The 25,916-nt window shown below is 42.6% G+C and overlaps 2 protein-coding genes across 3 annotated transcripts in view; both read left to right on the top strand.

The window, feature by feature from the left end:
* The window catches only part of zgc:154055 (uncharacterized protein LOC556036 homolog), a 12,674-nt gene extending 4,181 nt beyond the window's left edge, over positions 1–8,493 (top strand). For both annotated transcript variants that reach the window (XM_063183527.1, XM_063183525.1), the window contains 7 exons: positions 884–1,057; positions 1,723–1,940; positions 2,499–2,660; positions 4,085–4,226; positions 4,855–5,075; positions 6,241–6,392; positions 7,952–8,493. In XM_063183527.1, coding sequence (XP_063039597.1) covers positions 884–1,057; positions 1,723–1,940; positions 2,499–2,660; positions 4,085–4,226; positions 4,855–5,075; positions 6,241–6,392; positions 7,952–8,046 — 1,164 coding nt within the window. In that variant the 3' untranslated portion in view covers positions 8,047–8,493. The remainder of the gene's footprint in view (positions 1–883; positions 1,058–1,722; positions 1,941–2,498; positions 2,661–4,084; positions 4,227–4,854; positions 5,076–6,240; positions 6,393–7,951) is intronic.
* A 2,419-nt stretch (positions 8,494–10,912) lies between these two features.
* tdh2 (L-threonine dehydrogenase 2) lies at positions 10,913–24,561 on the top strand. Its single transcript, XM_063224000.1, has 8 exons — positions 10,913–11,105; positions 11,826–11,868; positions 12,444–12,514; positions 13,473–13,622; positions 17,773–17,945; positions 19,051–19,141; positions 22,592–22,861; positions 23,656–24,561. The coding sequence occupies exons 1-8, from the start codon at positions 10,913–10,915 to the stop codon at positions 23,778–23,780; spliced, it is 1,116 nt and encodes a 371-aa protein (XP_063080070.1). The 3' UTR covers positions 23,781–24,561.
* Positions 24,562–25,916: the final 1,355 nt, after the last annotated feature.

Below are 25,916 nucleotides of genomic sequence, written 5' to 3'. Positions count from 1 at the left end.
TTACCAGCAGAAATTCTGTTGACTGAAATTCTATTAGGCATGTAATATTTCCTGTTGGGAGGAGAGTCACCGGAGCATCTCAGATGTGGAAGATTGATAAACATATCACAAATTAGTGCCAGAATCACTGTTTTACCCTCCACATCTGAGATATGTAACGGAGGACAACTAGCAGAATGTGGCGTGGAATGTCAGTAAACCTCCCTCCCGAAGCCTCATACAGCAGTGCTGTAGTCTACTTTTTCATGGTGGGTAGGTATACTGTATATTTGAGCATTTTTTGAAGTGGGTATACTGTATATATTTGTGCTATTCAAAACAATGGATCAATCAATTTTAAGTGAGTATACTGAAATCCCTGAATTTTAGAAGTGGGTATACTCTGTATACCCGCGTTCTACGTAGACTACACCACTGTCATACAGTGTCGTTACCATTGAGCTATCGGACTAATCTTTTAGCTCAGTGGTATCGTGCTGTGACTCCCCTACCCAAACTGATATTTGATAAGCTGCCGAGTACGACACCCTGAGGTGGAACACCTCGGTTACAGATGCTCTGGAGAGACTCCTACCTACTTTGAACTCAGTCCCTTCCCGTAGCCCCTTAATGCGCGCCGTACCTCCAGTGGCACGCTGTAATAGACATTGAAATGTAACTACCATAGCACTACAATACCATGACACAACACCGGCCCTTTAGTAATGCACCACGACTTGGTCATTACCATACTGGTAACAACAAATTTATAAAGCCGCGTCTTAAGGGGTTAACGCACCAGATAGGGAAGAACAGGAACAAGGAAGATTCCTTGCTTTTCATGTAATGTTTTCTCTCTGCCTCCTCTGAAACATGTGTGTCTCCGATTGCACCCTGACAACAGCAGGTCAAGTGGAGGCTGAGTAAAGTGAACTCGGACTACTCCGTGTGTCCCTCGTACCCGCACTCGGTCATAGTGCCCGAGTGTGTGGACGAGCAGGCACTGCTGAAGGCAGCTCGCTTTCGCCAGGGAGGACGCTTCCCCGTGCTCAGCTATTATCATCAGAAGAACGGCATGGTAAGCAGAACATGATACGCGGAAAGGCAGAGAGGTGTAGCCTGAATGTTAGGGACATTTAGGGATTAGCTGCTCAGGGACAAAGTATGCGCCCATAGCATATACACGTATGTACACGCACACACACACACACACACACACACACACACACACATACACACACACACACACACACACACGCACACACGCACGCACGCACGCACGCACGCACGCACGCACGCACACACACACATACATTACACACACACACACACACACGCACGCACGCACCCAGGCACCCAGGCAGGCAGGCAGGCACGCGTGCACGCATGAATGGACGCACACATACACACACTCAAACACAGTTCATGGTTACACACATGCCTTCAATAATATACTGCCCGGTTCTATCCGTATGCTCCTTCTCAGGTTGGCTTAGTTTAAAAATGATTTAGATACTGATGGTTTAGCACTTAGGTCACTTACATTTTGTTTAGCTAAAAAAATGCAGGTGACGCAAGTGTCTCTCCAATGACGATGATGCATAAGGTGCATCAAGTATCAAAGGAGGATGCGTTTTGCTATGGAACTCTTTTTGTCTCATGTTTTTAACTTCTTGGGAAGACTTTTCAAGGTACTTGATTTGACTTTTGATTTGATCTTTTTAAAAATGTTCTGTTGTTCAGGTGATCATGCGCAGCAGCCAGCCTCTGACGGGAGCCAATAGGAAGCGCTGTAAAGAGGACGAGCTCCTCCTACAGGCTGTGATTGATGGCTCAGATAAAGGTTACGTCATTGACACCCGCTCCACCCAGCAAGCCCATCAGGCCAGGATGACGGGGGGTGGCTTTGAGTCCAAGTCCTGCTACAACTCATGGAAGAGAATTCATCGGCACATGGAAAAGTTTGTGGCCATGGGTCTTGTTTATTACGTAATGGAACTCTGTCCAAATATATGCTTCAAAAGTTGCAAAATTATGTATGCTCTTTATATTGTGAAAATAAAGATGAATGTCCGCACACTGCTCCCGTGTTGCTTTTTTAATTTTTTTCAAGTGAGCGCTTTCAGTCTGATGAAGAGCGACTGGCTCGAAAGCGCTCACTTGAAAAAATTTAAAAAGCAACACGGGAGCAGTGTACCGACATTCATCTTTATTTTCACAGTATTCTGACCTTTTTTCATGTACCTACATCTTGGATGAACGCACCACTAACCTACTGACTGCTCTTTATATTGAAAAAAAGATTCCGTGGAAAGTTTGATGTCACTTTTGTCTCTCAAAACAGCCAAGATCTAAAGTGAGACCCACACCTAGTCAATAAATTCATACTTTTGCAGTTGTTTTGTTTTACTGTTTTGTGTAATTAGTTCAATACATCCTACTGTATATCCAAGTTATATAATGTAAATCAGTCAGTGAGTATGTACGTATATGTAATGTGTATGTTTGCAATTGTTTAGGGGTAAGGTGCTGCAGGAGAGCCTCATTAAGCTGGTGGAGGCGTGCAGTGATCAGTCCCACAACATGGACCGCTGGCTCAGCAAGCTGGAGAACTCCAAGTGGCTCTCGCATGTCCACACGGCACTGTCCACCGCGGGGCTGGTGGCCGAGTGTGTGGAGAGGTGAGGCAACACCATCAATTAGGGCTGCACAATTAATCGAAAAATAATCCAAATCGTGATAACATAGTGAAATCGAGCTCATGATTTTAATCGTGATTTAATCGTGGGAATAGTGACCTACTTTTGAGAGCGTCCTTGAAGCCAGAACATATTGACATGCTGGTGTTTCTGGCCTGAAATCTGTCCACTTAAGTTTCATGCTATTGCCTTTACATAATTATTACAATTCATTTTATTTTGCTCATCCTGTATGTAATTCATTCTTGGTTATATTTAATTTTGTTGTAATTCAAAAAAATCTGCAAAAATCAATAATCGTGCTTAATAATCGTGATTATGATTTTGACCAAAATAATCGTGATTATGATTTTTTCCATAATCGTGCAGCCCTACCATCAATACGTTTTGCTCTTTTATGTTAACATTATACAAGCTATACTCGCCTATAGACAGTGGTGTGCACAGACATTTTGGGGGGCAGGTGCTGGGCGGGGGGCTTGGGGGTATGTGGAACTTCTGACTGCCCTACTAGACTATATAAGGATGATATTGAGGCATTATTACCATACAAATTTAATCGTCAAGCTTTTCTAGATGATCATTATGAAAAACAACAAAAAAAGAACTTTCAAAAAGGGCACTTTTTTGCCCAGTAGGGGTCAAAGGGGCAGGTGCTTTCACGGCCTTGTCCCAATCTGTGCACACCTATGCCTATAGACCTGACAAAGACCGTTTGAGGTCAAAACAATGTTGAATAAATCGGTGAGCAGCAACAGTGTGCTGGTTTTTCCTTCTTCTTCAATGCGTCTTTCTTTGATCTAGCACCTGTTTTACTGGATGTGCGCGCATGCCTCACACTAATATGATACAAGCTGCAATCCATCCACAATTCAAATAGCCCCATTACCATTAATTATGAGGTCATGCAAAAATGTAAACAAACATCATCATTGCCATTTCCTGCTGACTCACCCTAACAATGCACTGCACACACACTAGAAATGACCTTTAAAACGGCAGACTGGGGATATTATCTGTGCCTATCCTCTTCTTAAATATCCATTGCCTTTCACAGAATATACAATTCAGCACAGTGCTACTAAACGCCCAGGTGCAATTACCTGTGAACGGTGTGGCAGCTGATATATTTTTAAAGTTGTTATGATACTGCTAGAATGAATTGTATTCTCTGTAAAGCCACTTTCTTACCCCCTATTCTGTTGCCCTATGTTCTAACACCCCATATTTGGGTACCCTACACAGAAAAAAGTGTGAATTCAACACTTAGAGAGTACTCCAGGACCAAATACACTCTTGAAGATGTTAAATTTACTCTCTAAGTGATGTACTAGCACTGCATATTTTAGTGTGTATGTTCCGTTTATTCTGTGTTCTGTTACCCCATGTGCCGGTGCTGGCTGCAGGGATGGCCACTCTGTGTTGGTGCATGGTTCTGAAGGCACTGATACCACCCTGTTGGTGTGCACACTGGCTCAGCTCATACTGGATCCGGACACACGCACTCTCCATGGCTTTCTGTCTCTGTTGGAGAGGGAATGGGTTCAGGTATGTACTGCAGGCACTCAAAGTTGTCTGACAGGACAATAGCGCCACTCCTTTTTGGTTATTGCAGTTCTTTTTATAATCATATGAACACTGTTAAGATAAAGACTGACTTGAATGAAGTTGAATTGAATTGAATTTAAATGAATTATATTACATTTACTTTAATTTGATTGAATTGAGTTGAGGTGAACTGAATTGCATGGAGTTAATTTCACTTGAATTGAATGTTGGTTTGAGTTGCATTAAATTCAAGTTGAATTAACCTGATCTGAATTTAATTGAGTGAAGTTGAATTGAATAGACTTGAATTGAATTCAGTAGAGTTGGGTTTTGAGTTGAACTGAGTTGTGTTGAATTCAGTTGAACTGATGTAGCCCCATAATGCACGATGTACCTCCTGTGGCACGCTGTAATAGTCATCGAAAAGTTAACTACAATGGTACTACACTACTATGACCAGACACAGGGCCTTTAGTAATGCACTATGAGTTGATCATTGCCATTCTGGTAGCAGCAAATGTATAATGGTGTGTCTTAACAAGTTAAATTGAATTGAATTAAAATTAATTGAATGGAACTCAACCATCTATCTTCATGCAACCACCCATCACCCTGTGACCCTCTATAGGCAGGCCACCCGTTCCAGCAGCGCTGTGCCCGCTCTGCCTACTCCCACGCCCGGCTGAGGCACGAGGCGCCCGTCTTCCTGCTGCTGCTGGACTGCGTGTGGCAGCTGAGCCGCCAGTTCCCCCTGGCCCTGCAGTTCGGGGAGCCCCTGCTGCTCAGGCTGGCCAAGGAGGCCTACGCCTCAGACTTTGGCACCTTCCTCTGCAACAACCAACAGGAACGGTGGGTAACCTGCAGAGGTGGAAAAACCACGGGTGCAGAAAGTAAAAACCCTGCCACATTTTTGATCCAGCCAATTCAATGTACCAGCTGATCCTAATTACCACATCCCAGGTTGATGAGCTAATTAGTGAAATCAGCTGTGTTGAGAGCATAGGCACAAGAAAAGCCTTAGCCGCATGTTTCTTAGGTGCTGTTTCCACGTAGCAGGATATTTTTTTAGCAGGGTATATTTTTCTCCTGTTGAGGTGTAAACGCAACATGTGGATAAAAATGAATCCTCCATTGTAACAAATGCGTTTCAGCCCCCTAAACAGGATATTTTTTTCTCCTGCTTTTTATACCTGGATTTTAAATATCTGCTACGTGGAAACGGAAGGCCAAAACCAATGCAAAACCAATGCAACCAGGAGAAAAAAATATCCACATATAAAAATAGCCAGCTACGTGGAAACAGCACCTTAGTCCAGTTTCTTTGTCCAGTTTTTAACCAGTTAACCAGTGGTGAGAAGGAGAGGTTCCCACAGTGTTCACTGAAAATAAAAACTTAAATACAACTTTATAACTAATACATTACAGGCTTTCTTGAGATCTTGACTAAGATCCCATTACAACTTGGTCATGTTCTGTTGATACATAAACTGTTTTGCATGAAAGGTAAAAAAAACATCGAATTTATTTAATTAATTTATAACATTTATTTTGATATAATTTCCATATTCCATATCACATTTATTTATCATATTGAATTTCCATATGAATCGAGAACTCTCAGAGAAACAGTTATCATAGCACAGACTGTATAAAATATTGGTCAGCAGCAGTTCTCCTCCAGAATAATTCACCATCCATTTCATTTTATTGTTTCCCTCATCTGTACAGTACTACCAGAGAGAGTAGAGAGAGAGAGGTTCCATTGGCCCATTGTTTCCTGGTTCTATTATGGCCCCCCTTAGGCAGACCTAGGCAGACCTAAGGACTGTTCTATTCATTGTAGGAGCATTATGACACGGCCCTTTAGGCAGACCGGAACCTGGTCGCGTTAGGTGCCCATAGAAACCTATTATGTTGGAATATCTCTATACTTAAAGAATCTCTGGTACTACTACTGCCTTCATGCAGTAGAATGGCATGACTTCACATGACTGTCTCCTGTCTACATCCACAGATGTGGCCTTGACCTGAAGGACCGGACTCACTGCTTGTTCCAGTTCCTGCTGCGGTCCAGTGTGAGAGAGCAGTACATAAATCCACTGTATGAGTCCACAGACCTCGCTATCTGGCCCTCTGTCCAGCCCCAGTCATTGCATCTTTGGACAGGTAACTTGGCCTGGGTTAAAGGGGAAAGCTAACCGTAACTTTTCCTTTTTTCTTGTATTAGATAGGGCAGTAGAGAAAAGACAGGAAATGGTTGGGAGAAAGAGACAGGGTAGAGTCGAGAAATGACCCAGGCCGGACTACAACCTCGGTCCCCATGGGCAATGTGCCAATAGCCTATACCTATGTAATGGTGTATTGGCACAGTGCGCCACAGTGCGCCAATCTTAAAATCATACTTCCTTGATGAATCACTATTTGAAACATGAATAGAACAGTAAAGGGTTTAGTCTAGTTACATGAAAAAGATACAAAATACTGAAATGGTTTCCCACAAGCAAACCCCAATGTCTGCATGTACAGTCCTTGCTCCAACCTCTATTCTGTATGATCCACTGTGTGTGAAAGAAGGATATCAGAAACCCACCAGCAATAATGGAGCAGCCTTTGTGTAATATTCAGTAATGCAAACTGGAGACTGAAGGTTACTTTGCTATTTCTGGTTGTTGAGGCATTGCACTTTCCTTGAATACCTGTTTCACACTCCGTTTCCAACCGTCCGTCTGTAATCTCTTACCACACCCAAAATGTAAACCAACATCACAGCACTCAGAAGGAGTGCTCTTTATTTACACGCTCTTCAAGTTGCATGAAATTGTGTGTCTTCGAAACATGGTTTTCAACTGTCCTGTAATACACATGCAGAATGTCAATGTTTACACTCTTTAGCTGTATATGCTTTAGCTTGATACTGCGTAAACTAGTGGTGTGGATTGACACTGCCCTCACGATCCGATTCGATCACGATTCGGAAGGTAGCGATTCGATTCGACTCGATTCTATGCGATCCGATCCGATTCAATTCTACAATGCATTGCAGTGCATTACATTTCTACTGAATGCAAAGCAAATGTTTAATCAGTCATGATGAGGCAATACAAGTAGTCAGATACTGAGTAACAATTTATTGGCTGTTTTCTGTATCAGTCTGTATCAGTCTTGCAATGTTTTGAAGTGCTTTTATTTAATTTAACATTCATTTGCTCCCGAAATATCCATGTAAGTAATTGAAACTTAAAAAAATTGCCGGATCGATTCTGGAACTTGCCGGATCGATTCTGGATCGTCCATGCCCCGCATTGGATTGCATCGCCGAATCGATCATTGTTGACACCACTAGCGTATACCTTGTTGTTTGACCTTTGGCACCTGGAGCGACATATACGCTGCATTCAGGCTCTTGAGATTTGAGTTTTTTTTATTAAAAATGTGGATAAGTTGGAGCTGAATGAACACATTCTAATGCAAAATGAGGGTCCTTGTAAGTGCCGCTAATTTCATGTTTTTATGTATGTGCTTCGGAGGCTGAGCTACGTGTATTAGGTTTCAATAGGCAGAGGGCACATTTTACCAAAAAGGGCTTTTTTTTGCAGGTGCCCTAGGCAAAAATGTGTTAAATGTGGACAAATTCTTGAAATATGTTGTCCTATTATATCCGTTTTCTATAAGGGACCTTAACTGATGTTAAATTATTTTTTGTGGGTTTGGGTTTGTTCTTGCAGGCTTATTCTTGCGGTGGACAGATCACACACAAATCATGGAGGAGGCACGAGAGGAGATCTGGAGCATTGTCACAGAGCACTGTGGTCGGAGCTGAGATCGGTGGAAGAGGCCATGTACTATGCACCCCTTAACCCTTTTGTGCAGAGTCTTAGGCTTTTCTTTTGCTTCAGGCATGTACATAGAAGTTTTATCCTTTACCTCAGTGGTTCTTAACCTTTTTTTCTGAACGCACCCCCTTAGCTGTTCCCAAGACAAGTTGTGCACCCCCATTCCAAATGTCTATACGTGTATACGCACCAAAAAATTATTAAAGTGATTAATTACAATGATTCTTACTTTAGACATTAAATAATACTTTAATGAATTTACATGGGGACGAAAACATTTTTAAATTTGGTCTTAATTTGGCCTAATTATAATGGTTGGAAGCAGAATTTTGGTCACAACCTCAACACAAACAGAATTCTGCGCACCCCCTGAAATCTCTGGCGCACCCCCAGGGGGTGCCCGCACCCCAGGTTAAGAACCACTGCTTTACCTGACATGTGTGATCCTCTGATGATGTACGGAAGCTGCACCGCCGAAACAAGCCAGGTAAAGGATGAAACTCTTACATGTCAGAAACGAAAGAAAAACCCAAGACTGAAAATGAATGACCAAGTCTTAATTTGTTACAGACTCTCAGTAATGTCATAGCACTGTTGTTACTATGCATGATGTAATTGAGTCTTTTCAGCCGTGACTTAACGGCTACTGCACAAAGAGGCTACATAAACAACCTCACGTTGTTGATGCACAGCAACACATGCGATGTGAGCCTCGCCAAACTAAACTCCATACTACCCTCCTTAAAGTCGCTTTGATAATTATAGGTTATAATGTAAATTTTGCTCTACGTTGAATCCAGACCACTGTTCTATACAGCCCGTCAACGGGTTTTGCTTGTTCAGTGGGCAGTGGGCAATTGGGACATTTCTCAACTTTTGGACGTGCCGGAATGTCAGCTCGGACATAGCTTTGTGCGCCAACCTACGTACTTCTGCCAAAAGATTGGCTCCGTACTACGTCTGGTTACTGTTTTCTGTGGAGCGATGTTGAGCGGTAGGATCTGTCCAGCCAACCCTCCCCAGAAAACAGCCAGTAAGCGAAGAGACAGGTTGGTGGGGGCCAAAGTGGGAGGGCACTCGTGAGGATGACGTAAACGCCTGCGCTATGTTGTTGTTGAGTAACTGCCGGCGATTGGGTGAGAGCTGTCCAATCATTTCAAACAAGAACTAAGTGCAAACTTCCCGCTTCGTGCAATCGCATCACATACCAGACCATGAATACGAAAGGAAATGGTAGAATTATGGGATGGTCAGGACCAGGTTAGCTCGGACAAAGGGCCCTTTGCGCGGCATCGCATACCCACATACTGTGTGATCTCAGAGAAAATATATAGGGTAGAGTGGAGCAAAGTTCACATCGCATACTGGTGTATCATTACAGTCACAAGGGAGAATGTGAAATTGGTAGAGACACTGGGTCTACAGTAGGGCACTGCTTGCAATAACCCACCTGTTACCCACTGCAGCATTCCAATGCTTTAGCCTTGGAATGCGAGTGCACATTATTGTAATTATCATGAGCACACGAGACTATGTTTCAGATTCCTGCTATCTTGTCACTATGTTTCATATTGTCTGATAAAAACATTCCGGATTATAATGCAGATCTAATAGCTAACTTAATTGTTGTGGTATTGCAAACACATTTTTGAAAGGGATGTTTTTCTATTATGAATATTGTACAACTTTGACTTGTTATAATAAATATTATTTTGGTTAACACAGTTGTTTGTCCTTTTGTGTATAAAAGAGTAATTTATGCTCTGAAAAGTACATTTGCACCCCATGCATAACTAAATAATTAAGCCATCTTAAACACAGTGGGTGTTACAAAAAATAAAAAAATAAAACTCATTCTATATTGTGACCAGGGAATCCAGTGGGGGAAGAAATGTGTCAGTTGTCTGGTTCCCAGGGAGCGGAGGCAGAATGGGGTTGTCATTACATGTATTAGGTGGGCGTTCAGATGATTTTGTGCTAGGCCTGGCCAAAGCTCTCAGAGGCCCTGGTGGGGACTGTATTGTATTATGTATAGGCCTTTAGCCTACTATGCTGTGCATCTGTATAATATTGACACCCTATTAGGGCAGGTGGATGACACACTTTAAATAAATCTCCACTCAGATAAACCTTGTGATTAGTGTAGGCATACTGCAAATGCACTAGAGGAAACTAAAGCAGTTTTGAAGAGACTCCTGCCTGTAAATGTAAAACCCCATTCCTGTCTGAGGAGCACATGGCATAGTAAAAGCCCAACTCAGCTAAACCACAGCACAATACAAATCCGCTTGGAGTAGCCAGTCAGCACGTTTTCTGGACAGTGTAGTGCTGTATTTTGGAATAACAAGTGGATTTGAATCGTCAGTATGACGTTTCAAACTACACATCCCAGCATGACACACTTCGGCCATTTGCCCAATGGTCGCTCGATCCGCACGATCAGTGACCAATTGGGGAATAATCTTTTAATTCTAACGGTGAAGCATGATGAAGTCCATTTTTATCAATCATCGATATTTATCGAATGTGTTTAGCAGTCGCCAGGTGCGCCTATGAGGTATTTTACATATTGGACAGCACGTGGTTGAGAAGGATCTCAAGTGTTTGTCAGCATCCAGGTGAGTGACATTTTTTATCAACTGCCATTTGGAAAAAGAAAAAGATGAGTCGCGTTATGTTTATTCGGCGTAAAAGTATGTTCGGCGAGATGGAAAATGCTTTTCAAGTTGGCTGCTGCGCACGAGCACAAAGGGATGAATAAAGCGACTGAACTGAACAAAACAAAGTTTTTCACTGGCACCATAGTGACGAAGCAAACTTACATTTCTGTCCCGCAGAGACACCCATCTCGTCATGCTACCGGCTGTACGGATTTGTTCGCCCCCCGTGTCTTTTTTAGGTTCTCTGTGTCATGGATGCAGTAATACGCGCGGATTGTACCTGCCTGCGCGTGGTATGAGTTGGTCTCCGCGACAAATAAATGATGATAACACCGATGATTCTTGCAACACTTCTCACGGGGACAGCCCACGGGTACTCATCACAGGTGCGGACCAAATCTGTCTTTTTATCAGTTAAAAAAAAGCTATGATGCGTCATCTGCATGCCCATGTTTTGTTGACGCATTGGTATTTTATTAATCTCCCTTCTCCATAACTTGTGAGTTTTACTTGTTTTCAGTAACTGGCGAGTGACACTGTTGTGAGCCCATCACAATGGAGCGGGACAAACAAAGTGTGACCATAATAGCGTACGACCAACACCAAAAGAATAGCTCACATGGTTTTTGTGTATGGATAAAGCCCGCTGATGTGAACAGAACCTGGATTTAAGCCCAGCTCAGGGAGAGGCCAACAAACTCTGTTTTTATGTAGCCTACCGTGGGGTACAGGATGCTAAGATGTTTTCCCTCAAGTTGTTTTGCTGCTCATTAGTGGATATTGGATGTGTGTAGAGAGCCAACATCTGCCACAGTAATGTTTATGTTATCTATCAGCCTAGCATATGACTTGAGCTCTCCTGTGACATTTTCTTCAATCTCTTCTCAAATAAGCAGACTGAATTGATTCACAGAACATTTCAGATAGTCTATGATCTGATGCTTCATGGTATCACTAATTCCCAGATGTGGTCCTATCAGGACTTAGAAGTGAGTGAAAACATTACAGCACTGAAGGGGAAATGATCTAGAGAGAGATTTATATGTGTGAAAATGTGATTTAATCTGTCCCTTGATCACCTGATGTAGTTGTCTCTTCTCTGACAGGGGGATTAGGCCAACTTGGCGTTGGACTGGCACAACTACTAAGGTTTGTTTTCAAACAGCAAACACATGTTGTCTTCTTTGGTTTAGGTTACATACTTACAAAATCACTGGCTCACCTCAACCCTCCCTATCTGAGCTGCACAGTGGTGCAGTGATCAGGAAAGCCAACCTGATCATAGAGGACACCTCTCACCCCCTCCATCACTCCTTCCAAATGCCTCCATCCGGTCGATGCTTCAATGTTCCACTAGCACACAAAAACAGATACAAGAAATCCCCTCAGCTTTAGCCCTACTTAACAAAAGATGAACAATGATCAGCTATCCAGCCTCAACATACATGTATTGCCTTGTCTTGTTTCGTCCTGTATTGTCAAGTCTTTGTCCACTCTCTGTGAGAATCACTGGAGCCACGCCAAAGACAATTTTCTGTTTCATGTGTAACAGAAGTTTTATCTAATCTTATCTAATCTAATCTAATCTAACCAAGGGCAGAGCATCATCTTTAATCGGACATAAAATGTGTATAAGGATTTATGTCACCTTACATTTCATATGTCTGACCCCATATGGATTTGTCCTTGGCAATAATTTGAATCGCTTGTTCTACTTTTGACAGGAAACAATACGGGAAGGAGAATGTGATCTTATCTGATATAAAGAAGCCACCACTGGAGGTGGTCGACAGTGGTAGGTGCTGCTGCAGTATCCCGCCAATCAAAGTGTATCAGCTGTTCTGTTCTCACGTGGTGTGTTTCCATTTGACACATTGATGGAGCAGGTGCTGCTGGGTTGTGGCCTAAACTGGTACTGCAATCAAATCCAAAATATTTGGTCGACTAAGTCAAAGGAAGACTAAAAGGGCTGTGGTCTAACTATTTCCTCCTGTCCTTTCTGGTTGCTTGCGACCTCAGTGTCGGCCCGTCTCTGTGGACAAAACAATAAAACATCCTCACTGTTAACCCAGGCAGAGCAACTTTTGGGGAACTTTTTCCAAGTTGACATTCGCATGAAACTTTTGAGGGCTGCCTGTAAATTAAGTTTGTGAATGTGATCAGTGTTCCTCAGTGAAATTGGTACATACTAACCACACACATGTAACATATCGCTTACTTAAGACGTTGTGGTGGTACTGCAGTGTGACATTCTTAGACCCACCATATTCCCATGCTGAGACCTTGAGTCTCAGGGTCCAAAAGCATAGGCCTGTATGTATTTCAGAGATGTCCGTCTTGCCAGTTGTAAAAAGAAAAACGCACTCTCAACTTCAACTCTCATACAGTATGGACATAATGGCACATGACCTCTGAACGGGCGTTTCGGCCTGAGCTCATCCATATGAGGTTTTTAGTCGAGAGTTAGTCGTTTTTAGTTGAGTCGCTTTCCTCTGAAAACAGTTGGCTTACTAATTAAGTTGCACACTTCGGTTAAAAAACTTCTAGTCTTGTCAACTGTCTCACCACACAGCTGCCTCTGCCCACTCCTAATGACATCACAACTCCACTTGTCTGGTGATCCAGTGATCTCTGTTAATAATAGAGATCATTTGGTGATCCCCTCCCCCCCAACAGCCCCCTCAGACTTCCTCCCTGCCTTCCTCCCCGTACCCCCTTCCACACATCTCTCCCATCCTCTCCCATTTAACCAGGGCCTTTTATGTATGCGGATGTACTGGACTACAAGAACCTGAGGGAGCTGGTTGTGAATAACCGGATCACATGGCTGGTCCACTACAGTGCTCTCCTCAGCGCCGTGGGAGAGGCCAACGTCAACCTGGCCCGCACCATCAACATCACAGGTCAGCATGTCTTTTAACCCCTTAATGCCCGCCGTACCGCCAGTGGCACGCCGTAATAGTCACTGAAAAGTTAAGTACCATAGTACTACAATACTATGACATATCACATGGACTTTAGTAATGCATTACGACTTGGTCATGTCTGTGTGTCAGGGGCGGGGCATTGGTATTGTGACGGGGGGGTCAGAGGCCCCCCTCTGAGACATGTCTTGCTGGAGGGAGACTGCCATCGTAATGGGCTATAAATAACTTCTGGTCTTTAAAGTGGTAGTTCGCTATTTTAGACATTAAGCCCTGTTTGTGTGACTTCTGGGGTGAAGTATAGATGTTCTCATCACAATTTTGACATTTGGTGCTGAACGGAGCATTTGGGTATCCAAGACTGCAGCCCCCCCACCTTTACATTGACTCCAATGAAGCACTCAAGCAATCGATCATAAAATGGCATTAAACTTTCGTTTGCAGAGACATGAAACTCACCGAGTGGTCAGAGGTGGGCAGCGATACGTTGGCTCGAAAATCACCGCGAAATACGCTTCCAGAGAAGATATATTCATTATTGTCCGTCTTCATTGATTGTATTGGTTTGACTAGTATTACTCCGCGTGACCGGAAATGGGTGTGCGTTTGTTTACGTTACTATCTATGGTTTGTATGCAAGCTGTAGTTTTTGTAGCCAGTCCCGCTCAAAGATAGCCGTTCTACCTCGTTCCTTGATGTCTACATAAACAACACACTATCGCTACCTACTGGCTGGATGTCTACTGCTATTCAACGGCGTCTGGGGAAAAATAGGTCCGCCAAATGCTAAACAACAGTTAGAAGGTATATTTCGCTGCAATTTTCGGGTCAATTTATTGCTGTCTACCACTGACCACACAGTGAGTTCCATGTCTTCTCAAACGAAAGTTTAATGCCATTTTATAATCGATTGCTTGAGTGCTCTATTGGAGTCAATGTAAAGGTGGGGGGGCTGCAGTCTTGGATACCCAAATGCTCCGTTCAGCACCAAATGTCAAAATTGTGATGAGAACATCTCTACTTCACCCCAGAAGTCACACAAACAGGGCTTAATGTCTAAAATAGCGAACTACCACTTTAAGTATAATAGTTGATAAATACTGAGTTTGCTGTTCAGCATAGAAATGTGCACGTTAATGGTGTTGGGCCCCAAGAAATATATAGAAGGGGCCCCTGCTAGATGTTTGGCGATCGAAAGCCATTGGCAGCCCCCAACCCCCCCCCCCCCCACCACAAGTGGTGAGGCCTGGTGTTCTTGGGGCAAGAGTGTGGGCAAACAGGCTAACTTCAAATACTGTAAGTCTTTTAGAATTTGCTTAATGGCTAAGGCCTAATTCACACCAGAGCGGGGACATGGGGCGGGACAGAAGCGATTTTTTATCGGCGATGGCGAAAATACAAACCCCAAATCCATAGAAGTTGGGACGCAAGGTTAATTGTGAATAATAGCAAAATACTGCCATTTTCAGAAGTCTGGTTCTGACATTAGTTAGAGAACGGTACAAAGAAAACATATCAGCCATCAAAACTGACCAAAATTATTGTTTTGGGGGATATTCATGAATATGTAAATCCAACATGCCTCAAAAGAGTTGGGACGGGGACAATGAAAGGCAGCAAATGTCGAGGAAGACTAAAAACAAAACAAAAGACAACACTTAACAGTTAATAGCATTGACCGATGAGATGATTTTATATAAAAACAGTGTTGATTCCTATCTTGGACATGATTTCGACAGCTTAAATGGTAGGTGTATTCCTTGTCATGTTTTGCAATGTTTTCCTTTCTGTAGTGCTTACAGTGTGACAGGTCTTGGCCAAAAGCCTGTCATTTTATGTCCTGCTGGTCCTTATGTTGGAGTTAAACTGTTAAAACATAGTAGAGAATACAATTTGTCCTTACTATGTGGCAGTAATCGAAGATCTCCCTTCAAAATATATTGCACGAGTGGCTTTTCATGCTGTTTAAAACCCATTTATTTCATTCAGTACTGTATTCAATTCTACAGGTAAGTTAGAACAGCTTAACCAATGTACTACTGCACCCCCATAATATCAGGTTGACGTTTGAAGTTAGCACTAACACAAGTTGCATGGTCAATTTTCACTGTAGCACAGGATGTGCAAGACTATTATTTTCAAAAAGAATTGACTTCTGCAACTGCTGCTGACTTCTGTAAGCAAAGGACAGTTTCCCATGTCGTATGGGTCTATTTCAAGTGATCTCAGGTGGATAGGGGAATGTTAAACCCCTCTATCATTTGCACACATGAAACATCCTTAATATGGTCAAGTTTTCACTAGCTGTAATTCTCGGAGTGCTAGAGTGAGACTAAAGCCAATATATATTTCATGATGTCATGAACCTATACAATGATTTTAATGACAAAAATATGTCTAATATACACTCAATCACGGTAAATCAAGGGAATTCAAAACTTTATGTAATAACTATGGTAATTGTTCCCTCTGCATCTTTAATTCTGAGTGACTCAGCCTCTCTGTGATTGTCTTATACCTGGACATTCAAATTGTTCATCAGTACAATTCATTTTGAAATGTTCTTCCTTGTTGTTTTATCTTATTTGGATGTTTATAACATTTCACTGATCCCCGTCCCAACTTATATGAGACGTGTTGCAGTTATCAAATTAGAAATGAGTACATATGTCCCCTAAAACAATATTTTTTTCTCGGTTTTAACACTTGATATGTTGTCTTTTCACTATTCTCCATCTAAGGAATGTATTGAATGTTTTGAAAATGATAGCATTTTGATTTTATTCTCAGTTTACCAAACGTCCCAACTTCACCGGAGTTGGGGTTTGTACATGGAAACAGATCTGTCCTTCCAAACCAACCGGCGACAGTCGGGCAGTAGTGGCGTGGGAGCCGACGGTGCTCCGCACTGCATTTGGAAAATAGAACTCGAGCGGATTTTAGACGGCAGCGACCGACGGTGTCCCATTCAAATGAATGGCAAAGTAGCGAGCTAGCTTTGACTGTGGGGGGGATTTTGAACAGGACTGGCCGCGCACGCCGACGCTGTTGGTGTGAAAGGCAGAGTAGAACACACCAGTCGAAACTAAGCAGAAAGACCTTAGTCGCCTCGCTGCTGTTCCGCCACGCTCTAGTCTGAATCTGGCCTAATGGTCAAGGATTTGGGATGAATGGTAGTAGATTCGACTCCTGTCTACCATCAGGAAGAGTTTGGTCTCCAGACATTTTTATTTACGGCCCAAGTGCCCTTGAGTAAGGCACATTACACCCATACCAATACCCTCTACCTAAATCAGTGGTTCTTAACCTGGGGTGCGGGCACCCCCTGGAGGTGCGCCAGAGATTTCAGGGGGTGCGCAAAATTTTGTTTGTGTCAACGTTGTGACCAAAATTCTGCTTCCAAACATTGTGATTAAGTCAAAGACCAAACTAAATCACGTTTTGAACCTAATGTAAAGTCATTAAAGTATTCATTACTGTCTTAAGCAAGAATCATTGTAATTATTCACTTACATAATTTTTTGTGCGTATACACGTGTAGACGTTTGAGTTGGGGGTGCGCCGCTTGTCTAGGGCACAGGTTAGGGGGTGCTTCAAGAAAAAAGGTTAAGAACCACTGACCTAAATAAATGTCACTTTCGATGAAAGCTTCAGTCAACTCCTGTTTCTGTTATAACCGTATTGTCACCAAAATGGTAATGACCAATTGTTAATCTCTTGGTAATGTCTCTCTCGGTAAAATGTTGTTATGATGTAGTTTAGTGTTTCTCAACAGGGGCGGTACAGCCCCCCTGGGGGCATTAGGGAGCACTAGGGGGGCGTTGATAAGGATACAGCTGAGAGGGTGCTAAGAGGTACTTAGTTGCCATTTGGGGGGCATTAGTCCATTTAATTTTTTGATACTAAGGGGGCGTTGTCATGCTTATGATGAGGTCAAGGGGGTGTTGGGAGGCTTGTGATGAGGCCAAGGGGGCGTTTGGTCAAAAAAGGTTGAGAACCACTGATGTAGTAGATTGTTTCCAGCAAGGAGTATCTACTAGTTCCATCGACTGGCTGATCCGTATTAAGAGGCTATGTGTGTGAAGTGAAGTGTATTTAATGTTTCCCCTGCCATTTCTCCAACCCTCAGGCCTCCATAATGTGCTGGATCTGGCTCTGGAGAACTGCTTGCGTCTCTTTGTCCCAAGCACCATCGGAGCGTTTGGGCCCACATCCCCGCGCGACCCTGCGCCTGATCTGTGTGTCCAGAGGCCCCGCACCATCTATGGAGTGTCCAAAGTTCATGCGGAGTTGATGGGAGAGGTGCGGACAGAGATTAAAGCCAGGCACATGCTGTCTCACTTTCTTTGAGCCAAACTCATAGTGGAATCAACAATAATCGATTCAGCAATGCAATGCAATGCGGGGCATGGACAATTCAATTCAATGCGGCAAGTTCCATAATCGATGCAGCATTTTTTTTAACGTTTCAATTACTTCCGTGGATATTTCAGGAGCAAATGAATGTTAAAAAATTAAATAAAAGCACTTCAAAGCATTGAAAACGGCAAGACTGATACAAAGAACAGCCAATAAAATGTTGCTGAGTATCTGACTACTTGTATTGCCTCATCATGACTGATGAAGCATTTGCTTTACTTTCAGTAGAAATTTAATGCATTGCAATGCATTGTAGAATTGAATCGAATCGAATCGCATTGCTACCTCCCGAATCGTAATCGTAATCGAATCGAGTCGTGAGGGCAGTGCCAATGCACACCACTACAAACTCAATAAGAACACCAAGCAACGCAGAAAGGCATTGATGGATATGTATGCTTGCATACTGTGAATATGAGGCCTTCAGTCACAGGACTTGCGACATGCTGACCTTATTTGCTTGCTGTACAACTCAACTAAAATGAAGCTTTATAGAATTTTACATTAGTGTTTTGTTCAGAACTGTGTTAAAGCATGCACAGTATATTGGACTAAAAGCTACTCAAGTACGTAGAAGAGTTTCACTGCAGTAACTCAAATTTAAAAGCCTGAATTTTTAGATTGAATTAATGTTTCAACATAAACATCTCTATCAGAGCTCCTTTATTAATGAAATTGAGAGTTTCCACATCAGGGGTGCATTTCTCGAAAGCGAACTACTTTAGCTACTTCGTTGGTTGCAGTGCAATTTCCCATTGGCATCTACCCAAGTTGCTAACTGGTAACAACTACGGTTTCGAGAAATGCACCCCCGAGTTGCTCCGGTGATCGCCCTTTCTCTGCTTGAATTTGGTCCTGTAATTGTGAAGAAGAGGAGTGTAGAGAATATACGGACTATTCCATTGGCTGATCTCATTAGTTTAGTTTATTGAATGACTGAAGATGAGTTTTGCTATTAACGACCCTTTATTTTTTCCCATTTACACAGTACCTCCACCACAAGTATGGCTTGGATTTCCGTTGCTTGCGATACCCTGGCGTTGTCTCAGGCACCACCAAGCCTGGTGGAGGCACAACAGGTAATTTTACACCCTGACATCCCTGCACCTGACCTCTGCATATATTCTTGCATCCCCTCATTGCTTGCATTGGTTTGATTGTTGGTTTGGTGTGCACGTTTTGGTTATGCTAAAGTGACAATCAGTATTCACATAAAGTTTTTTAAAGGCCAACATCCGATAAAACACAGTTTTACTCACTCCTTTCATTTCATTTATTTAAACTCGAAGAATCATTGAGGGCCCAGCCCTCATTTACAATGATGTCGAGTAAAACAAACAATTACACATATAAAATCATATATAAACAACATACACAATACACCATAAATCATATAAGAGGTAAGAATTAAGACAAACTATGAATTAAAACTTATGAGTTAAAACAAGTGCAAGTATGTGATAAAAAACTTCCCAGTGTAACTTTAAAATGTTCTAATGGCACAAAGGCTTGAAGACCCATCCTTTGTTGTAAGTTATTCCAAACTGAAGGTCCACAGACACTAAAAGCTGTTTTACCCAGTTCAGTGCGGGCATAAGGGACCTCCAGTAAAAAATTGCTGCTGCGGGTTTGGTATGGGTTGGAGTGCCAAACTAAAAGAGATGAAATATAAAATGGGAGTTTGCCAGTGAGGGCCTTATAAATAAAAATAAAATAATGCATGTCCCTTCTGTGAGAAAGTGGAGCCCACCCAACTTTATCATATAACAGGCAATGATGTGTACAATATGGATCCCCAGTAATAAAACGAAGAGCTGAATGATAGACAGTGTCAAGTGCCTTCAGATTAGAGAGTGGTGCATGTCTGTAAATAATATCACCATAGTCAAGGGAAGACAGAAAAGTAGCTTCAATTAACTTTTTTCTGCAGAAAACAGGAAAGTGATATTTATTTCTGTGCAGGAAAGATAGCTTTTGTCTGAGCGTAGTGACAAGACAGTCAGTATGTTTCTTGAATGTGAACTTGTCATCTAGCCAGATTCCCAGGTACTTATAATGTGATACTCTCTCAATAACAGACCCATCTAAAGTAGATATATTAAAATCATTTTTCATGCCATGCTTAGATCGAGTAAAGACCATACATTTAGTCTTGCTTACATTAAGTAGAAGCTTAAGACCAATGAAGGCATTTTGTAGGATATTAAAAGACTGCTGCAATTTCTCCAAGGCTAGCTGTACAGAATCTGCAACACAATACAAAATTGTATCATCTGCATATAGATGAATAGAGCAGTTGGAAAGGAGAGAAAGTATGCTATTTATGTACATGGTGAAGAGTACCGGACCTAATACTGAACCTTGTGGGACCCCCTTGGTTATTAGCAGGGGGTCAGATTGAGTATTACCCAATTTTACAGTATGGTGTCTGTTTGAAAGGTAGCTCTGGAACCATTTACAGGCACTTGCACTAAAACCAATACTAGGCAGAATTTGTAGAAGCAGAGAATGGTCCACGGTGTCAAATGCTTTGGATAAGTCCACAAAGATGGCAGCACAATGTTTTTTCTTGTCAAGAGAAGTGATAATATCATCCATTACTTTAGTAGCAGCAGTAACTGTACTATGTTTAGGCCTAAAGCCTGATTGGAGAGGGCTCAAAATATTATTGGTATTTAGAAATTCTTTGAGCTGATCATTTACCAACTTCTCTAGTATTTTTGAGAGACACGGTAGCTTGGATATTGGTCGATAGTTGTTAGGGTCAGTCTTATCACCCCCCTTGTGCAACGGGGTAATGTGTGCAAATTTCCATAGTGTAGGGACAACTCCAGTGGAAATAGAAAAATTGAAAATGTGCAATAATGGCTCTGCTATTATATATGCCGCAGTGCGAAGAAAAAGGGGATTTTCCTTTTGAAAATCAGACGGTCACCCCAAGTTCAACTCACTTGCAAGGCTCTCATAGCGGTGCGTCACCTCGCCTGGCTGTGTTTCCCGGTGTTTCCCAATTGACATTAATAATGCAGAGAAACGATCGAATCACGGAAGCCTTTCTGTGTTGCGTCACATCGAAAGAAGGCGTTGACCACAAAGATTTATGTCGACCCATTTTTCTAAAAACATGTAGAGTAATTTTCTTCTGCTTGTTCTCAAAACAAGCAACGTCTGGTGGCCCGAAACCTAGCTTATCTTAGCTATCAGCTGGTTGCTACTCTCAGATACACACACAGCACAAACCCTCAAACTGTACATACAGCATGCCCACTCTGGTTGCTCCGTGCCTGCAGCTCGCCTAGGGGTCGCTGTTGAAAGCGCACAGTCCGAATGGAGCCTGCACGCCTCCGTTGGCGCCCCTATAGTGCAGTACCACCCGGGGAAGTGGCGACTCTGTTTCCCATGGGGCACCTAAGTCTCCACCCCTTCCGGGCTGGGAACGCAAACACTTCTGACTGGGCTGTAATGGACTGATCAAAGCTATTTTCCGACCCACCTCGCATTTCCCCGTCGATCACACATATGCTGTGCCGCAGAATTAATAACAACCAATGGTGTGCTTGGTGACTTCACTTGGCAAGCGATTTTTGAGTTGTGTGTGTGCAAAAATATGTAATTATTTGGACTACACAACAGACGTCGCATGTCCGACGTGCAGCCACTTAAGCCACGGTGCAGCGGTAGGGTTGGCTGTGCCTCGATTCACATCAGATATGCGAGGCGCACGTGTAGTCTCTAACACAGTTTTGCACAAAAGCTAAAATAATGTTTCTTGCGTGTCGAAAATGAGTGGTCTTACGACGCAAATCCAAACCTTTCAAATTCACTGTCATCATATGTGAAATCCGGAGCACATGCCAAACGTGATGAGGATTTAGCTTGACTCGCTCCATTAACTCGCATTCAAAATTTTGAGCGCTCCAGCCCCATAGATCGGAAGTAGAAGGGCGTGACTTAGGTGCCCCATTGCATTCTCTCCGAGAACAGGAGGACTTAGCCAATCAGAGACGCATTTCCACGAGAGCAGGAGGAGTGAGCCAATTAGAGGCGCATTTCCATGAGAAACCCGGAACACCCTCTCGTTTCTCCACAAGCCTCCTTGCTAGCTCTAAGCGACTTGAAACAAAGCAACCGGAACATTTTTTAAAACAGGACCAACGCGCAACACATTCAATAACAATGGGGAACACACCAATATTAATGAAATGACGTTGAGAGGCCATCTTTAATATTCATTATTTTTGTAAATACCATTTGGTTTTTTGGGGTGGGGTTTTATTTGGGGTTTTTTCTATTTTTTTTATGGGCTTCTGACTTGTGGATAGGATAGGTGGCTAGGATAGTAGATATCATGACAGGAAGAGAGAGATGGGGTAGGGTTCAGAAATGAGCCAGGACGGACTCGAGCCTTGGTCCTCATGGGCATGTAAGCCCATTCATTGTACTGCATTGCATTGCATTGCATACAGTGCATTAGTACAATGCCCCAACACCATCTTTTTGTTGTTGTTGTTGTTGTTGTTGTTGTTCAGATTATGCGTTCCAGATCTTCCATGATGCCTTCACCTCTGGCCACCACGAGTGCTACCTGCGTCCCGACACGCGACTTCCCATGATGCACATCGACGACTGCCACCGCGCCACCGTGGAGTTCATGGAGGCCCCCGAGTACCAGCTGTCCTTGCGCACCTACAACATAGCAGCCATGAGCTTCACCCCAGAGGAGCTGGCGGTGGAGATTCGCAAGCATGTCCCCGAGCTCAAAGTCACCTACAACCCAGACCCTGTCCGCCAGACCATAGGTATAAAGCTCCCAAACTTTTAAAGCCCATACACTTTTTTATCAGTTGGCCTCCTCCATGATGTTGGCCTACATTTTATATAAACACATTTGTAACACTTAACAGTTCATGAGAAACACTATGAACGCACAAAGAACAGCTTCCACACTTTTCATCATCTACTTTACACTCCACGCTCCATCTGTGTGTGACATTTTTAGCTAGAAACACATTCAGAGAGCGCAGACCTCTGGCATGTAGCTGGAATTTCGCTGTTGTATACTTGTAGCATGTTAGTAAGTTAGTAAGGGATTATATTATATTATATTCGTTTTATATCAAGGGATGCATAAAAAGCATTATAAAGGTGCACTGCGTAAAATGTTTAATTGTTTATTTCCAGAATTCATGTTACCCATTCACTAATGTTACCTTTTTCATGAATACTTACCACCACCATCAAATTCTAAGTATTCATTATGACTGGGAATATTGCACTTTTCATGCATGAAAAAGGGGATCTTCTTCATGGTCCGCCATTTTGAATTTCCAGAAATGGACATTTTTAGCTGCAGAGATGACTGTACTTTGGCCATATTAGTAAATATTAATTTATTACTTTGTAAATATTCATGAAAAGATCATATTTGGCAATAGGCAGCAGCACAGTGGCAATGAGCTGCATAGTTGCAGTACCTTTACTCTGGCCACATCCTACACAGTGCACCTTTTAGACATTATATATTTAATATGCATGATATGTATTTACATGTACACTACTCAAACTGATTTCTGGTGTTGATTTACATTCACAGCGGATAGCTGGCCAGTGCGATTCGATGACTCCAATGCGCAGAAAGATTGGGGTTGGCGGCCAGCATTTGGGCTTCAAGAGCTTGTTACGGACATGATCTCCTCTGTCCGTGCCAAGGGGCCTTAATTTTCCAGCAACTCCCTTACGGTCACAACTCCAGTGGAAGAGTGCAAGGAGGGACACACACATACACAACACACACACACACACACACACAATCCACTCCAAGAGGCTGTTATTTCATGACTAAACGACTCACATGAAAGGACACTTCTATGGCACACAGGGACTTTTTAAGCCATGGAGAAGCATTCATGTGCGGATCACCTCCATGCTTAACCCCCCTGAAGTGTCCAGCACAGTGAACTCACACACAGAGGCAATCACCAATGCAACAATGCACCTTCATAAACAACTCTACAGAATTGCTGTAACCAGCAGCCTTACTTTTTTCAGGGAAATTCTACTGTCAACCACTCTGTTGTGACTATTACATTTATGTTGTTTTAATTGTGATAGGGAGAGGACAGATAAGTATTACGATCGCCTTAGATCGAGAATGTGGTCCAGGAGACAGCAGCAGGTCAGAAGCAAAACACAGCACCGAACAATGACATGGTAAAATCAACACTCAAGCAAAAGACTGGATGGATGGACGGACCGGCACAAACTGCTGATAGTGGGGAATAAGGACACCCAATATTATACGAGGGGCATGCTGTTGGAAGGATATGGTCATTACAAAAAAATATTTATCTTTCTTTCCCAACAGGTGTGATTATATAGCCCGAGAGTATTGTGGTGATACGTGTAACCAACCTTTAAATCCTCACTCATATGCCAATTGACAAAATTGCTGTGTTAGTTATACATGGATAATAAGGAATAAATTGCTTCATTTATTAAATATTGTGTATCGTGTTCTTTTGTTTGTCAAAACACTTGTTGAAAGTGACCTGTCATCCTTGCAATTGTGGCAGGTTGCCTATAGGCCCGCCCATAGACTGCACAAAATTTTGCAACCCAGTCGGCCTGGTCTATCTCTTGAATTTGAAATCACCCTTTGAATGGGGCCCAGTAAATATCGTGTTTTTCCACCGGCTCAATGGGGCCAGTGTCAGACAGACTATACACACTATATATGTAATTATGTTTATTGAGTTTTCTCAGGTCTCCATAGAAAAATGTTACATACAATCTTTTCATTCAGGGAGTGCCCATAAAGATACATCAAACCAAAATTGCAAACATCAAAAACTTCACAGTGTGCTCCACAAAAGAGGTCGAACTGTGAGGACCTCATTTACAGACACGACAGACTATATACACTAGATGTGTTCTGCCATTGGCTCCAGACCCAGACACTATTTCCCAATGTCAAGTGTATGAGCCTTGGTAGTGCGTGAAACGCCTAGTGTTTACTCTGGATACTCTGCAGAGTTCACCAAAGAGTATCCAATCTCTGGGCGTGACTACGAAGGCTGACACACTTGAAAGGGCTCACACTAGACATTGGGAAACGGTGACAGAGTTTTGTAGTCACGCTCTAGGCTTAGGCCGAGGTCGGAGGTGTGCATTGTGTCTGTTATGTTGTGAGGTGGGTCATGTATAGAATGCAACATTTAAAAAAAATATTGTAGCTGCCTGCTGATGACTGACAGGGTCTCACCAGGGATCATGAAAGTCGGTTGAATAAATTACTCTGATTTAGGTCACTCAAAAGTTTGTCACCACTTTTGACTATCACCCATTCAACACAAGCTTCATATACACCCTTAGAGGCAACTGTTGTTGAACTTGTAGCTATTCTCTTGATTTAAACACAAAAAGGGGTGTGCAATTATTTTGGTCAGAGGGCCGCATTAGGTTTAGAATCTTGACCGAAGGGTCGGATGCCACAGACAACTTGCCCGTGTCAATAATAAAACAGTGTACGTTGACGTAACTTGGTAACAATGATATTCCTGCACATTGTAATTAAAGGTATTTAGATGAAGCCTATGTCTTTGGTTAATCTCAAATTCTCAAGATTATTGTTTTAGGTAGCATTTTAATGTTGAGTAACTGTTTGAATTTGGATTTAAAAGTTGTCTTTCTTGTAAAGGCTTTGGGGGCCACATGAAATCACTCAAGGGGCCGCATGTGGCCCCCAGGCCTGAGTTTGCCCAAACCCTTTCCTTTCCCTATAATATTTCAATTAAAAACTGCATCAGTAATTAAGGCCTATTATAATGAGATGACATAGGAAAAGATGAACGGCTT

Source organism: Engraulis encrasicolus, chromosome 19 (assembly GCF_034702125.1).
Source record: "Engraulis encrasicolus isolate BLACKSEA-1 chromosome 19, IST_EnEncr_1.0, whole genome shotgun sequence".
NCBI lineage: Eukaryota > Metazoa > Chordata > Actinopteri > Clupeiformes > Engraulidae > Engraulis > Engraulis encrasicolus.
This window is presented reverse-complemented; position numbering and strand designations above follow the sequence as displayed.

What these genes read in the sequence shown, in the direction of transcription:
- tdh2 (XM_063224000.1), top strand. Translation starts at nt 10,913, where the DNA reads ATGCTACCGGCTGTACGGATTTGTTCGCCCCCCGTGTCTTTTTTAGGT. An exon ending in CCCACGGGTACTCATCACAG is followed by an intron (nt 11,106 to 11,825) that starts GTGCGGACCAAA and finishes CTTCTCTGACAG; the next exon opens with GGGGATTAGGCCAACTTGGC. An exon ending in ATGCGGAGTTGATGGGAGAG is followed by an intron (nt 17,946 to 19,050) that starts GTGCGGACAGAG and finishes CCATTTACACAG; the next exon opens with TACCTCCACCACAAGTATGG.